General features: G+C 37.3%; 1 protein-coding gene across 5 annotated transcripts in view; it reads right to left on the bottom strand.

The window, feature by feature from the left end:
* Positions 1–8,104: 8,104 nt before the first annotated feature.
* Positions 8,105–12,734, bottom strand: part of csmd1a (CUB and Sushi multiple domains 1a) — a 331,961-nt gene continuing 327,331 nt past the window's right edge. For all 5 annotated transcript variants that reach the window (XM_058386490.1, XM_058386491.1, XM_058386494.1 and 2 more), the window contains one exon: positions 8,105–10,736. In XM_058386490.1, coding sequence (XP_058242473.1) covers positions 10,577–10,736 — 160 coding nt within the window. In that variant the 3' untranslated portion in view covers positions 8,105–10,576. The remainder of the gene's footprint in view (positions 10,737–12,734) is intronic.

The raw sequence follows: 12,734 nt of genomic DNA, 5'->3' as shown, positions 1-12,734 counted from the left end.
GGAGGGAAGAAAATCAGAAGGGAAAAAGAGCCATCATCCTCAGGTCAAACTCAGATTGATGTTGCCAAAGAAAGAATGACATGAAATTTTCAGCACACTGAAGACACAGTAAATGAAAGGAAGCAGCTAGAGCAACATCACTCTTATCATGTGAGGCACCATTCCATTTATTAGAACTGACAAGTACAATGATGATTTGTTTGATGGAACTACACTACTTTATCTCCTGCTTTGAAGAGAAGGCTTGCATTGTTGTCCACTGTTACGGAGGCAAGCGATGCTCTGATTTTGTCATAATTCAGTGTGTGTGTGCCAGCTGCCAAGCTGCAGGAGTCTTCAGTTAGATTCGGGCTGAAAAGTTTGCCTGCTTCTCTCAGTGCATCCTGATGTACACTGACATCATAAGGAATAATTTAGCATATCATGCATTTACATTTGTGTATAGCTTTTGAATTTGACAGAAAAATCTGTTTTTCATGTTTATTTCAGGGCCAATAAAAAAGCTCAGAGAAGATACTAAGATAGACAGTGGTGAACCCAAATACTGACACAGAAATGAATTTAACTGCAATAAAAATGAAGTACAATACAATTTTCATGCGATATTCATCTGTGCTAAAAATCTCAAAATTGCCTCCCATAACATAAAGACTGACAAGTTAAAGTTTATTCTCAGCCATTCACCTGAGTGAGCTTGTGCCATCGTAGCCTCAGATGTCTGTTATTTGCTGACGTGTGGAACCTGATGTACTTTCAACGTGCTTTGTGTTTTGAGATGCTTTTCTGCTTAATATGGTTGTAAAGATCTGAATTACTGTCTACTGCCGATCGCTGGATTTTTTCACTTTTTTTTTTTTTTGCGATTTCATTTCATGTCTGAAGAGATGTTCCTAATAAAGTGGCCAGTGGGTATATCTGATTCTTTATATTCATTTCTCCATGTCTCTGTTTGTACTGAAAAGCAGAAATGTTTCCTATTAAGATGTCTATTGAAAGATATCTATTGAAATTTGTCCATTTCTCACAATAATAATATGATACTATTGAATGCATCAAGGCCAGAACCACTTCCGTCCCTTTCACAAGAACTGACTTTGTGCCAGCGATTTCTTCTCTAGTGTCTGCGCCTCATTATGAGGAACAGTGTGTGTGTGTGTGGCGGGGTGTGTGTGTGTGTGGAAGCTATCAAACGTCAGTGTTAAATGAGGGCAGGTGCCCCCATTAAGCCCGATTATCCTTCTCGACAAAGATATGTAATCTTCTGTATTCTCAGAGAAATATTGCACAAAACATTCCAACCTTCATTTTGCAGATGGAATTTTCTTTTTAAAAGTAATAGAAAAGATATAGTTTGTAGAATCTCATAGTTCTCAGTCCCCAGACTTGAAAATGTAATTAGGTAGACAGCCTGTGAGGGACTTCTCTGGAAGTAGTTCATGATGCATTTTTGCATTTTGAGGCATGTTTTAGATCTTTTTCCTCTTGTAGGAGCCAGCCTCTGTTCCTCTTCAGTTTCTTGTTGCGTTTCTATCCAGAATTTCCTCGGATTTACGGGAATCCACTCTTCAATCTACAAATACAGTGTTTTCTGTGTCACATGCTGTCACACAATCCCAAAGTATAATGGAGTCATCTCTGTGCTCAACAGTTTGCATAGCGTTCTTTACATCGAATCTTCTCTCTCTCTCTCTCTCTCTCTCTCTCTATCTCTCTCTCTCTCTCCAAATGTACCTTTGTTTTTTGGGGCCAAAGTGTTCATTTTTTCTCTCCAAATCAGCTCTGTCTTGTCTCTAGATTATGTTGCATACTTTGGATGTTTATTTTGTAATGAGTTCACAGGTTTCCTTCCGATATCTCTTTCATGCAGATCATGGTATGCTGCAGAGTAGAACGGTGTTTCAGCTAAACCTTCCTGCTGTCACTTGATTTTTACTTTGCCTTTCTAGGCAGCATACAGACATTCCATTCTATCTGAAAGTTGTCATGATTTTCCTGATCTTACCGTTTGCCTCTTAACTGCCATTTCTTAATGATATTTGGACGGTTAAGCCTGTGAGCTGAAAATGCTTACATTTTTATAGCAATGCTTTTTAGGCATCAGTTACCTTCATTGTTAGATCCTTAATCGGCTGCGTAGTGGAAACTTGCTTATTAGGTGCTGGAATTATTATTCATGAGGATAGTTCTTGTACAAATGTTTGCACAAGCCACAATTACAAATCTACTAACTATAAAGTTAACAGGGTAATAATGTTTGCAGTAAAACAAAAAATGTTAAAAATAGCTTGAAATATCAAGAAGTCATGTTTACATATTTAATTGATTTTTGTGAAAAATAATTTGACCACAGGTGCACAAATATTTGCCCACAACTGTACAGCAAGCAGTATAAAAGTCTTGATAATCAGTCAAGTTTTAGTCTGAAGACGATGCATATATTGTAAAGACACTGCAATCTCTGTGATTTATACAAAGACTATATATCCTGTGAGAATCAATCCGATGTCCTCAAGCAAAACAGCAGAAATCTTATCCTGTCCAGATATACTATGGCTGCTAGTAGAGATGGAGTTGTGTTTTTCATCCAGATATACTGTGATCTTCCAACAACACTGCATCAGTCAGGTACTGCTTTATCATCCCCACACTTTAGGACAACAATTAGATTAGATTAAGTGTGATGGAATGATATGAAGTCCATACATCATGTCTACTTTTCTAAGAATATTCTTTCTCCTAGAATATTGTTTTTTCTTATAGTGAAAAAGATCCGTCAGAAAGCGACAGAATATTTATTCTAAAAGTTCCCATTCATCGTATACATCGCCATGTGATTGAATGCTTTACCATGTTATCATGACACAGCTCTGAAAAGAGCAGATCAGGAGTCCAGACTGGTCATGTGTACATACAGAACTGCATCAACCTCATCTCAGAAAACATATCAAGAACCTACGAAACCCCACTTAAATAGAAAAGAAAAAATCATGTTTAATCATTGGTGTAGTCTGGTCAGTGTCCTAATTACATGTTTTGTATATTGACTGGTCATATATAGTAATGTTTCCACTGTCACATCAATTTTTTTTTCTGAGTACAGTGTGTGTTTGGGAAGGATCGTGGCAAGAAAATACTCAAAGAAATCCAATTCAGTCAGTTCCTTTATTCAAGCGGTTATGCAAGATGCCTGATTTTAATTATAAATGATGGAGCTCGATTTTGCATGCCGCAGTGTTTGAATGAATGACAGGAAGGCAAACTGGGATGTCAAACTGTAAAATCTGATTCTCTAAGCAGTGGGCCGAAATATCACGAACGTTAAAAGGCAGTCCGGATGCAAGTGTCACTACAGCTACAAGTGATACATTGAGCACGTTTTGCCTTGGGCATTTTTCCTGAAGAGCCAGATAAAAGTAAAACACGTACAGTATTTTTCTTTCATGAACCTGTACTGTATTTTTCGGTGTGCCTTTACTATTGCAGTGAAATAAAAGTCTGTGTGTGTCTAACTCTACTAAACAGTGCTTGACTGAGCTTGTATGTTTTGGATCATGAGCACCTCCTTACTTTACCCACACTTTGTAAAGAAATACAGAGATGAGCTACAAAGTTCCTGAACTTAGGTTGCCTCTACCAAGATGACAGAAAGGCCAATGTGGCCTTTGGATGTGGCCTGAGGAATGGTTTGCATCTTGTATATCTCTCTTTTTGCTCTTGAAGTTGTCTTCAGATGCTGGATTGTGATGCCTTCATCCCTGCCTTGTGGAAGTTGTTGATATTGTTGACACATGAAACATGTTGCACATTTATATTATATTCCATTTCCTCTCATTTCTTATTTTTATGCATCCTTTTTTTTTTTTTTTTTCAAAACTTGGTTCTTCAATTTAGTTTATTTATGTGCACAGTCTAGGAGGAGTGGCCGGGTTTTCACTTAGCAGCAAGTTGGATACTTTGCAGAATAATTGTGAAATGTCAGTAAATACACTGAGATTTGGCCAGATTAGTGCCAAACACTTTCTGCTCATGAGTTTGTCAACTAAGCCTTAGACAGAATGCCTGTGTTGTCCAGCCTGTTAATCTGTGAAGACTAAGCGTGATCCAGAATAGAAAAATGTTACTCAGCCCATCACATGAGGATTATGTATGGTACTCTGTGGGCAACACCTTTGAGCAATTAAAAGAAAAAAAGAAGAAGAAGAAGAATCAGCAAAGGTCGATGAGCCAACATTTGTCTAGTGTTCAGAGAGGCTACCTCAGATCAATATAATTGACTTGTGAGCCAACTCTGTTGTGAGCTTTTGAGAAAAGTAATTAAGAGGAAGTGCTACATTTTCACTGAAACATATTTAGGGGGTATACATGCCTGACAAGCCAATAAAGACCGGCACTTCGATAAATCCGAATCACAAAACAAAATGGACATTGTAATTGGGTTTAATATATACAGTAAGATTAAGATGTGATAAGGCAGGTGCAGAAGTGATCAAGCCATAACTTCAACTCAAGACGGATCTATTTAGTGAGCTCTGTTTTGGTACGTAGGTCAAAGTGTTGAATGTTAGAACATTCAGCTGTGTTCTACAATTTGGCCATTGAGACAGCTGTACCTATGCAACTCTAATAACAATACAGTTCAATAAAAAATGTTGTGCAGTGAAAATGTTTTTTTTGTTGTGGGTGGTGGTATTGTGCAATTTGCTATGGAAAAACTGTTATGACAGTTATTTTTGTAGGTCATGATTTTATGTAGAAAGTATGGCTGTAATTTCAGTCGAGGTTACAGAATATATACATTAATCATATCAATTAAAAAATGGAAGTAATGCAAACACACTGGCTGCATATAAGCTGTCTATTTATAATCACATGCCAATCTTCCTATAGCTTTTTTAAAACTTGGTAACCTTGAGCTCTGCATTACCCTGTTCTCCTAATGCCAAATGTGGCAATGTTGTGTGTGTGTGTGTTTAATGAAATATCTTCTCAGCCAAGCCTTTTCATAAACCCTTTCAAAAAGAGCACTATAGGGCACATTTGATACTGTAAAATTGCCCCATATTCGTTGGCTGTAATCACTGTCTGTAATGATTCTGGCAGATGGTGGATCCTCCAGTTTGCAGGAGATGACATGGGTTGAAAATATTTGTTGGGTTCGTCCAAATATAAAAAACACATTCTTTGGTCGTTCCTTGGGGGGAATTCTCAATGGTTCTGTAAAGACGCCTACAATTTTGAACAATTTGAACAAGAGTTTAGGAAATCTGCTGAGTTAGCTTTTCACCAAACTATATTCATTTTATGTTTAGTCCATTGCTCAAGGGTCCAGCTCATTCATTTGTGACAGCTGTGTCATGAATTCCATGTTTGTGAAGCTGACAACAAGCACTTTATTTGGCTTGTTTAGCAATTATACTGTCTATACTTGTGTGTTGTATTTGTGTGAGAACCACTACTCCACTTTGCTGATGCTGTTTGTTCATGTTTGTCATATACTGCCATGACCTTTGAGACTGATCCCCATGAAACACTAAATAATTTTCCAGCTCTGTTAGCTGCCTTGAGGTCGTCACTCCACCATATTAAGGCTGTGGCTGTTCCCTTAGCTGAACGTAAACAAATACAGACATTCTCAAAGTTTGTTATATTAATCCAACGTAATATTATTATATAAAATGCACAGCCAGCACCATTGATTTGATTTTAGGAATGCCGATATTAAATCTAAAGCACTTATCGTAAATTATTCTATAACTGATGAGGGATTCGATGTATTTTAACACCAGCATGGATTAGACCAAATGATTGTGTAGCTTTAAATTTAGTTAGTGCTCCCAGATACAGATACATCGAGTACACTTGCATCATCTACTTGTCGAAGGCGGTGCAAATGCAATTCTGTATTTATAACGATAAACGAGGTGTGACAGAAGCCTGGATAGGAATTTTGTTCAGTTGAAGTGCTCTTACATAGCCCTTAGCCACAGAAAGTTTCTTCTTTGTTCTCCTCTTCATCTGTAATATCCTAGATTAGCAACTAAGTTCATAGGAAACACATGAAGCATTAAGATTTGGGTCTCCTCTCATTACTTATAAAGCACTGGTTAAACTAGTAAATAATGTGACCTCTGATCACAGTTGTGTCTCCTTAAGGCCTTATCTGATTATCAGTGTGTAAATGTTAACGGTGACATTTCCATAGATGGGAAAGGAAAAGTCTGCAAGGCTCATTGCTGTTTCCTCCATGTTCTTCCAAGTTCTATTGTGTAAATGTTCATTTGGACACTGAATGCTAACTTCCTATTGCGTCAAACCGAATGACTTCAGATGGTTTACTCATTCGTCCACTATTTATTCATTCGCCCCCTGTTCTTCAGTGGAAAAATACCCCTCCTGGTATTCAGCAGTTAGCAGGTTTCTGTCTACTTCTGGTGGTCAGCTCTACGAGTTCTGGGACATATCCTGTCTGTCCTTTGTGCAGGCCATCTCAAACTATTTGCTGTTCCACAGTGCCCTTGGTCTCATATTGCCATAGATTTTTATCACCGTCTTACTGCCATTCCAAGGCAACATCACTTTACTCACAATATATTGTTTTTCTAAGGCCAGCAAACTTGTTTCCTTTCTCAAACTACCCACTGCCCTCGAGTCAGCAGAAAGTTTGATTTTTATGGATTACCAGAAGATTAAGGCAGCTTGTCTCAGCGCTTGGACTCTGTAGAATAGTCACCAAATAGGTGTCATCATTTGATGAACCTATTTAATTTATTCCGAGTGACACATTTTCTTAAAGTGATTACTGTGAGGAGATCAGGACAAGTTTGAGTAAGCTTAGCCACATTTTTTGATTGCTAAAGCTATAACTATGACGACATGAGCTAACCTGTCATGTGCTTTAGGATTCCAAAGCCATATTCATTAAATAGCTTTTAGTTGATCTGATGGCTTTATTTACAAGAATAGTCACAATAGTTACTTAAAAGCAATTGTCCATAAGTTCTAATCATTATCCAGCTGCAGAAAGCACATTTCAGCGGTCAGAACTGGTCACCTGAATAGTTGTGTTAAATGATGCACACTGCTTTTTCTGGACTGTTAGCTAGCAGGATCTACAAAAATGTTTTTGACTTGTTATCTCTTTTATACGTTGCTCTTTCATACTTATACTTTTACAGTATATTTGAGTTTTAACCTAAACAAATGATATAAAGACTTCAAATAAAATTGTTTAGGTGACACAAAACACAAAAAACATCTTATTAGGTGTTGCCCTGACACTGTTCCATCAAATGAATTTCAGCTGGTTGCATGCACTCCTGAATAATTAAACTTGTTTGCATCATTCTCTGTGGTCATTGTGGCACTGGGCCAGAAAATGGTGCTGTGCTCCTGGTGTGCTTGGATCTGTCATCAAGGCTTCTCTCTAAAGGCATCAGAGCAAAGGCGTGACATGACTGTGACTGTCAAGCATTTATGCCATTGTTAAAATGGATCTGGACAGATCTGAGGTCAGTTGGCAAATCAAGCTGATACAATTCATCTGCTATGCTGCAACTCCTCTGTTTGTAATTATGATTTATTCCTTTAAAAAGTCAAGGTCATTTTTATATGTTGCTTGTTATGTGCATCTCTGAGGCTGAAGAAGATTTACACGCATGACTTGTTGACCAGTAACTGTGCTTCATTTTTAGGTGGAAATTGTGGTGCATCTGTGACTTATTTTCCCCAAAAAATTATTTGTTAGAATATCTGCCTCCATTTCACTCCTAGTGTCTGAAACCCTTAAGAAGTGGACTTATTCTGCCGTGGCATTTCTATAGCTGTTTCCTTGGTGATGCTCTGGCAGGTCTATAACACAGCCAATTCAGTTACTGCTTGTTGCGTTCAGTAGGTGAAATGCAACTTGTTTTCAATTTCGGGCCCTGGGGGGAAAGAAAAAGCCACAGTTTACTGTACTGTGAAGCACCATCATCTGCAATTGACGTACTTTCAGTTTTCTCCGAGTTGCTCCGAGCTCCTATAATGTGTTGTATGAACACCATGTGCCCATTACTTACCTCGTGCATCGTTCATCCTTGGATATGTTGTGAAATTGCAACAAAAATGAATATTTTAAAATACTTTAATATTTATCTGAAGTAATATTTTTGAAAATATGTGTAATTTAACAACCTGTAGTACAGTTCTCTAGGGTTTTCTCACGTCAAAGAACACATACGAGCAAGATGCGTCATAAAAGCTCGTACATACTGACATTTTTGCTGGAAAATGTTTCAACCATGGATATATACTTACAGGTAGATAAACCATTAATTTACATTTTATACAGTAAAAACATTTATTTTAACAATTTTACCTACATTTAATCAAAAAAAGTACAGCATATTTAATCATTTTACAAATTCCTCATAAAAAATAGATTTCTGTACAAAACCATTTTCTTTTGCACCTACTTCAAGTCAGCAGCACATGACAGCAGAATGACATGTATGAATGGTGTGATTGTTGGCTTGAATGCAGTTTTACAGCTCTGTGAATTGCTTATTTTACAGTAGTGGAGGGGGGGAGAGAAAAAAACTGTCAGCGTTATTGCAGCAAGCCTGAAGATAGGCATGACGTGGGATATTTGGCAGACTGCGTGATGTTTGATAGAGTGTGAGAAGGGGGGTAAAGTAGGTGCTATTATAATGCGCAATAACTTTATGACCGGTCCAACCTGCTGTACCCAACACTTGTGCCTCAATCTGTCTGACAGCTTTAAAAATGTTTTAAGAAAACAGCTAATTCCTCCAGAAGCTTGTGGATCATATAATGGGGGGAAAAAATATATAATCTCTAAAAGCACGTTTACTGCAATATCGTGCTGTGCATATGAGGCTAAGTTAGTGATGGTACACAATTGCGGTTTACAGTCCAAAGTGTATGGAAAGTTACAAGTGCTCAAGTATAGAGTATAGTTTTTGATTTTTTTCCCCAAGTCCTAAAAAAATCGATTTCTGACAAATTTTTAAATGTCGTTGGCGAGCACACAAGTGCACATGACAACATACTTTTGGAAACATGGAACAACTTAGGCTCAAGGTTGTGTTTTATAAGGATGTTTTGAAAAAAAAACAAAAACGCTAAAAGCATTTACATGCATGGTTAATAAAACCCAGCAACTGAAGCTATTAAAATCACAGTGAATCTGCTCCCATGAAGCCATATATGCTCCTAAACTACATGAGGATATGGATGAGTGAACATGGCCCCGTCATGCTTCTGAATCTAATAAGGCAGTGTTTCTTTAAGAGTACATTTGATCTTTCATTGAGTCAGGATCTTGGAGAAGTTGAGGTACCAGGATACATTAATGAGGAGAGATGATGAAGCAGGAGTGAAATTATGACTGGAAAAAGGTCATGAAGGCATTTAACGTACATTATCCTGGCATAAAAGACAAGCCATGAAAGTAATGTTACATAACGAGAAAATGGAGCATTAGTGAAGTATAGATATGAACCTGCATCAGGTTGGGAGACAAACTGGACAAAATCTGGGATCAACTGTGCTAAATATTCAGTGAAAGAGTAATGTTTTATGTCCAGAATTTCACTTCAGTTAGATAAAAAAAGAAAAGAAAAGATAATGATTAAACACATTTCTGGAGGAAACAAATGAATGGAATGAGATGTGAAGCTTTCAGAAAATCATTCCAAAGCCTAAAGTGTGTCATAACCTTTCTGATAGGTTTATGTAAACATAAACATAACTTTATTTGCAGATCTAATTTAGAAAATAGAATCAAGCTCTCTCTTGATAGACATAGCATGACATCATGCTGTTTATGGATATGGAATTACAATGATTATATACATATTGTCAGTAACCCTGTGTTTTTTTTTTTTGTTTTTTTTTTATGTTTATTCCATGAACCCATTTCACATCCTTCTCATACTAGTGCAAAATTTGTGCGATAAAGTTTTTTTTTTTTTCCTTTAATAGCCACACGGCAGTTGACAGTTCCATCCACAACCCGAAGAGAGAGTTTTCCGGCTGCGCGTGGTAGCTTTACGTCTTGTTTTTTCTTGGAGATGTCCAGTGTCGTACACTCGGCCACACTAGTCCAGTGTCTGTTATATTTGTCTTTTGTCTTCACTGAAGAAAATACACTTTGCAAGAAATTCTGTGGCATTTAAAAGACACTTCATCTTCCCAAATGAGCTCGTTTGATTGGTTGGGGGGGAAGAAAGACATGAAAAAAGGAGGATAAAAAAAACAAACAAACAAACAAAAAAAAAAAACAACAACCACCCCTTCCACCCTGTGTGTGCTGTTAGTGGTGCTATTCATTGCTCTGAGAAACTTGTCCATGTCAAAGACAGCACGCAATCATGGTTTCCCAGAAAAAAGAATTTTTTTTTTTTTTTTTTGTGAGAATTTCCATTGTTTTCCTTTTGTGTTCTTAAAAAAAGCTGTCAATGCTTGAAATTGTTCCGAGCGTGTTCACAGCGAGGAGTTCACATACCTACCAAAGTGCGTTCAGTTATGAAGAAATTGGCATGTGGTTCCCAGTGTCTGGAGCTGCTAATGAGGGCTATACTACTGTGCACACTGTGTTGAGCGTCGTATCAAACCTCACGGCTTTGGCCTCAGTCGGCTTCATGTTCGTATCGTACATGGGGTTCTCAAACGATGCCTGTCCGTTAGTGTTCTCGTGCCCTGCGTAGCCATTGTATTGGACTTTTGGTCTTGTCCTGCCAAGGAGGGGGGGAAAAAATCCTGTTATCATAGAGAAGTTATGTCATGTATTTTGAACAGTCACAAAAAAAAACAGCAGGGCATTCCAGAGTACACTGTTATGCCACTGTTAAGGGGTGGAAAATACTTCAAGAATTGTACTTCAGTACTATACTTATTTTTTGGGGGGGGTGTATTTCTACTTTATTATGACTTACGGACAAAAAAAAACTTTTTTGTTTCTTAAAATTTAGAGTCTCTTCTCTCAGGTACAGTACTGTGCAGAACTTCAATCAAATTGCCATTCATTATTTGTTTGCAAACATTAAGGCCAGTTTAAAAAAAAAAAAAAAAAGTTTTTTGCTGTACCTGCATTAGAAAAAAATGGAAAATGGAATTAATGCATGGTTTAGTTTCACGTAATTATTGTTGTGTGTAAGTACTAAATGGCCATTTGATTGAAAACAAGTGGTGTGGAGGTGTCTGAATTTTGCACAGTAATGTAGTCTCTGTCTCTCTCTCTCTCTCTCTCTCTCTCTCTCTCTATGGGCCCAGTTCAGCATGAACTTATTTCATCAATGTAAAAGTAAACGATTAATAATAATCAGGAAATATGAGTCAAATTATTTTAACATGTTGAACTAAAAAAAAAGGATGCTTTGCCACCAAAAAAGGTAGCATGGACTCCATGGAATTTCAAAAAGTAAGTTTAAGTGGAAATTTTGGCTAAGATCAGCGGTTTTCTGTGCAAATACATAGCTATAGTAGCAAGCTCTCATAAATCAGCCAGGCAAGGAGTTGAATGTTATAAACGGCATAGTTAATTCCTAATTTATTCATCTGAAAATAGCGAGTTGTGTTGATCAGCAAACCTAAAGAGATGGTTTCAAGGTACAGTGGCATAGTTGCTTTAAATAATTAACCATTTCTAACAGTGTTTTATATTAAAACCATGACGTTAACTCAATTTCATCAGTTAAACATTTACTCTTTACTTTAATACACTTTTGTAGATTTCAGATTGAATTGGCTAGATCTTCTGTTATCATTTCTCAGTCATTTTTTCCACCCCTGTTTGTTATCGAGTTAGAGCAAATACATTAGACATGTTAGATCAAGCCAAAGAAAGAAAGAAAAAATAATAATAAAATGATGTCCTAAACCAAGCGTGGGGTGAGACAGAAAAAGTTTATATATATTTATATATATAAAAAAAAAGCTAAAGACATAAAAATAAATTTTAAAACAGCTTTTTCCAGTCTGAACACAGATCAAGATTGCAGCAATTATAATCTGAGTGTAGCTATTTAATGTGCACCGCTGCTCAGCTGTGCTTTTCCACTACAATGAGATAAGGTTAAATGTTAAAGATGCCTGGGAGCACGGAGCCTCGTGAATTCCCTCTGCGAAGCTCCATGTTTGAGCAGGAGGCCATTAGCATGGGTGAGTGTGCCTCGTAACATCAACTCTGTTTTTAAACTACTGCCAGTCTCTTCTGGAGTGTGAATGTAAAGGGTGAGGTTATTAGGTCTGCTGGCTAAAATTATTATTCATTTATCCACAGCAAAATCAGGGCTACTACTCTGGCCAGAAGCTAAAAAAAATATATATATATAATTTATAATGCCTCTCTCGATAAAGAATCATATGGCGAATTTTTTTGCTCGGAAACGATAATTAGGGGCTAAAATAACGCCGTTCATGTAAAAGGTCACTGCTTTGTGTTAATCCATAGGAAGCTGTAACTGAAGCTGTAACCTGCTCCCTGGTTGCTCATCATTTTGCCATGCTTTATAGTTGCACACAATTTGCACGATAATCTAAATAAATGACCTGCATTTTAAGCCAAATTTCACATCGTCCCTCCCTCCCTCACTCCTTCCCTCCGTCAGCCCTGCTTGGATCACATGGGGCATTTCACACTTCAGAGAACACAAAATGTTAAGGCAACACGTCTCATTGGCACATTTGCACAAACTGAAAAAGAAGAAGGGGAAAAAAACAAAACAAACAAA

This window comes from Hemibagrus wyckioides, linkage group LG03 (genome assembly GCF_019097595.1).
Source record: "Hemibagrus wyckioides isolate EC202008001 linkage group LG03, SWU_Hwy_1.0, whole genome shotgun sequence".
Taxonomy (NCBI): Eukaryota; Metazoa; Chordata; class Actinopteri; order Siluriformes; family Bagridae; genus Hemibagrus; species Hemibagrus wyckioides.
This window is presented reverse-complemented; position numbering and strand designations above follow the sequence as displayed.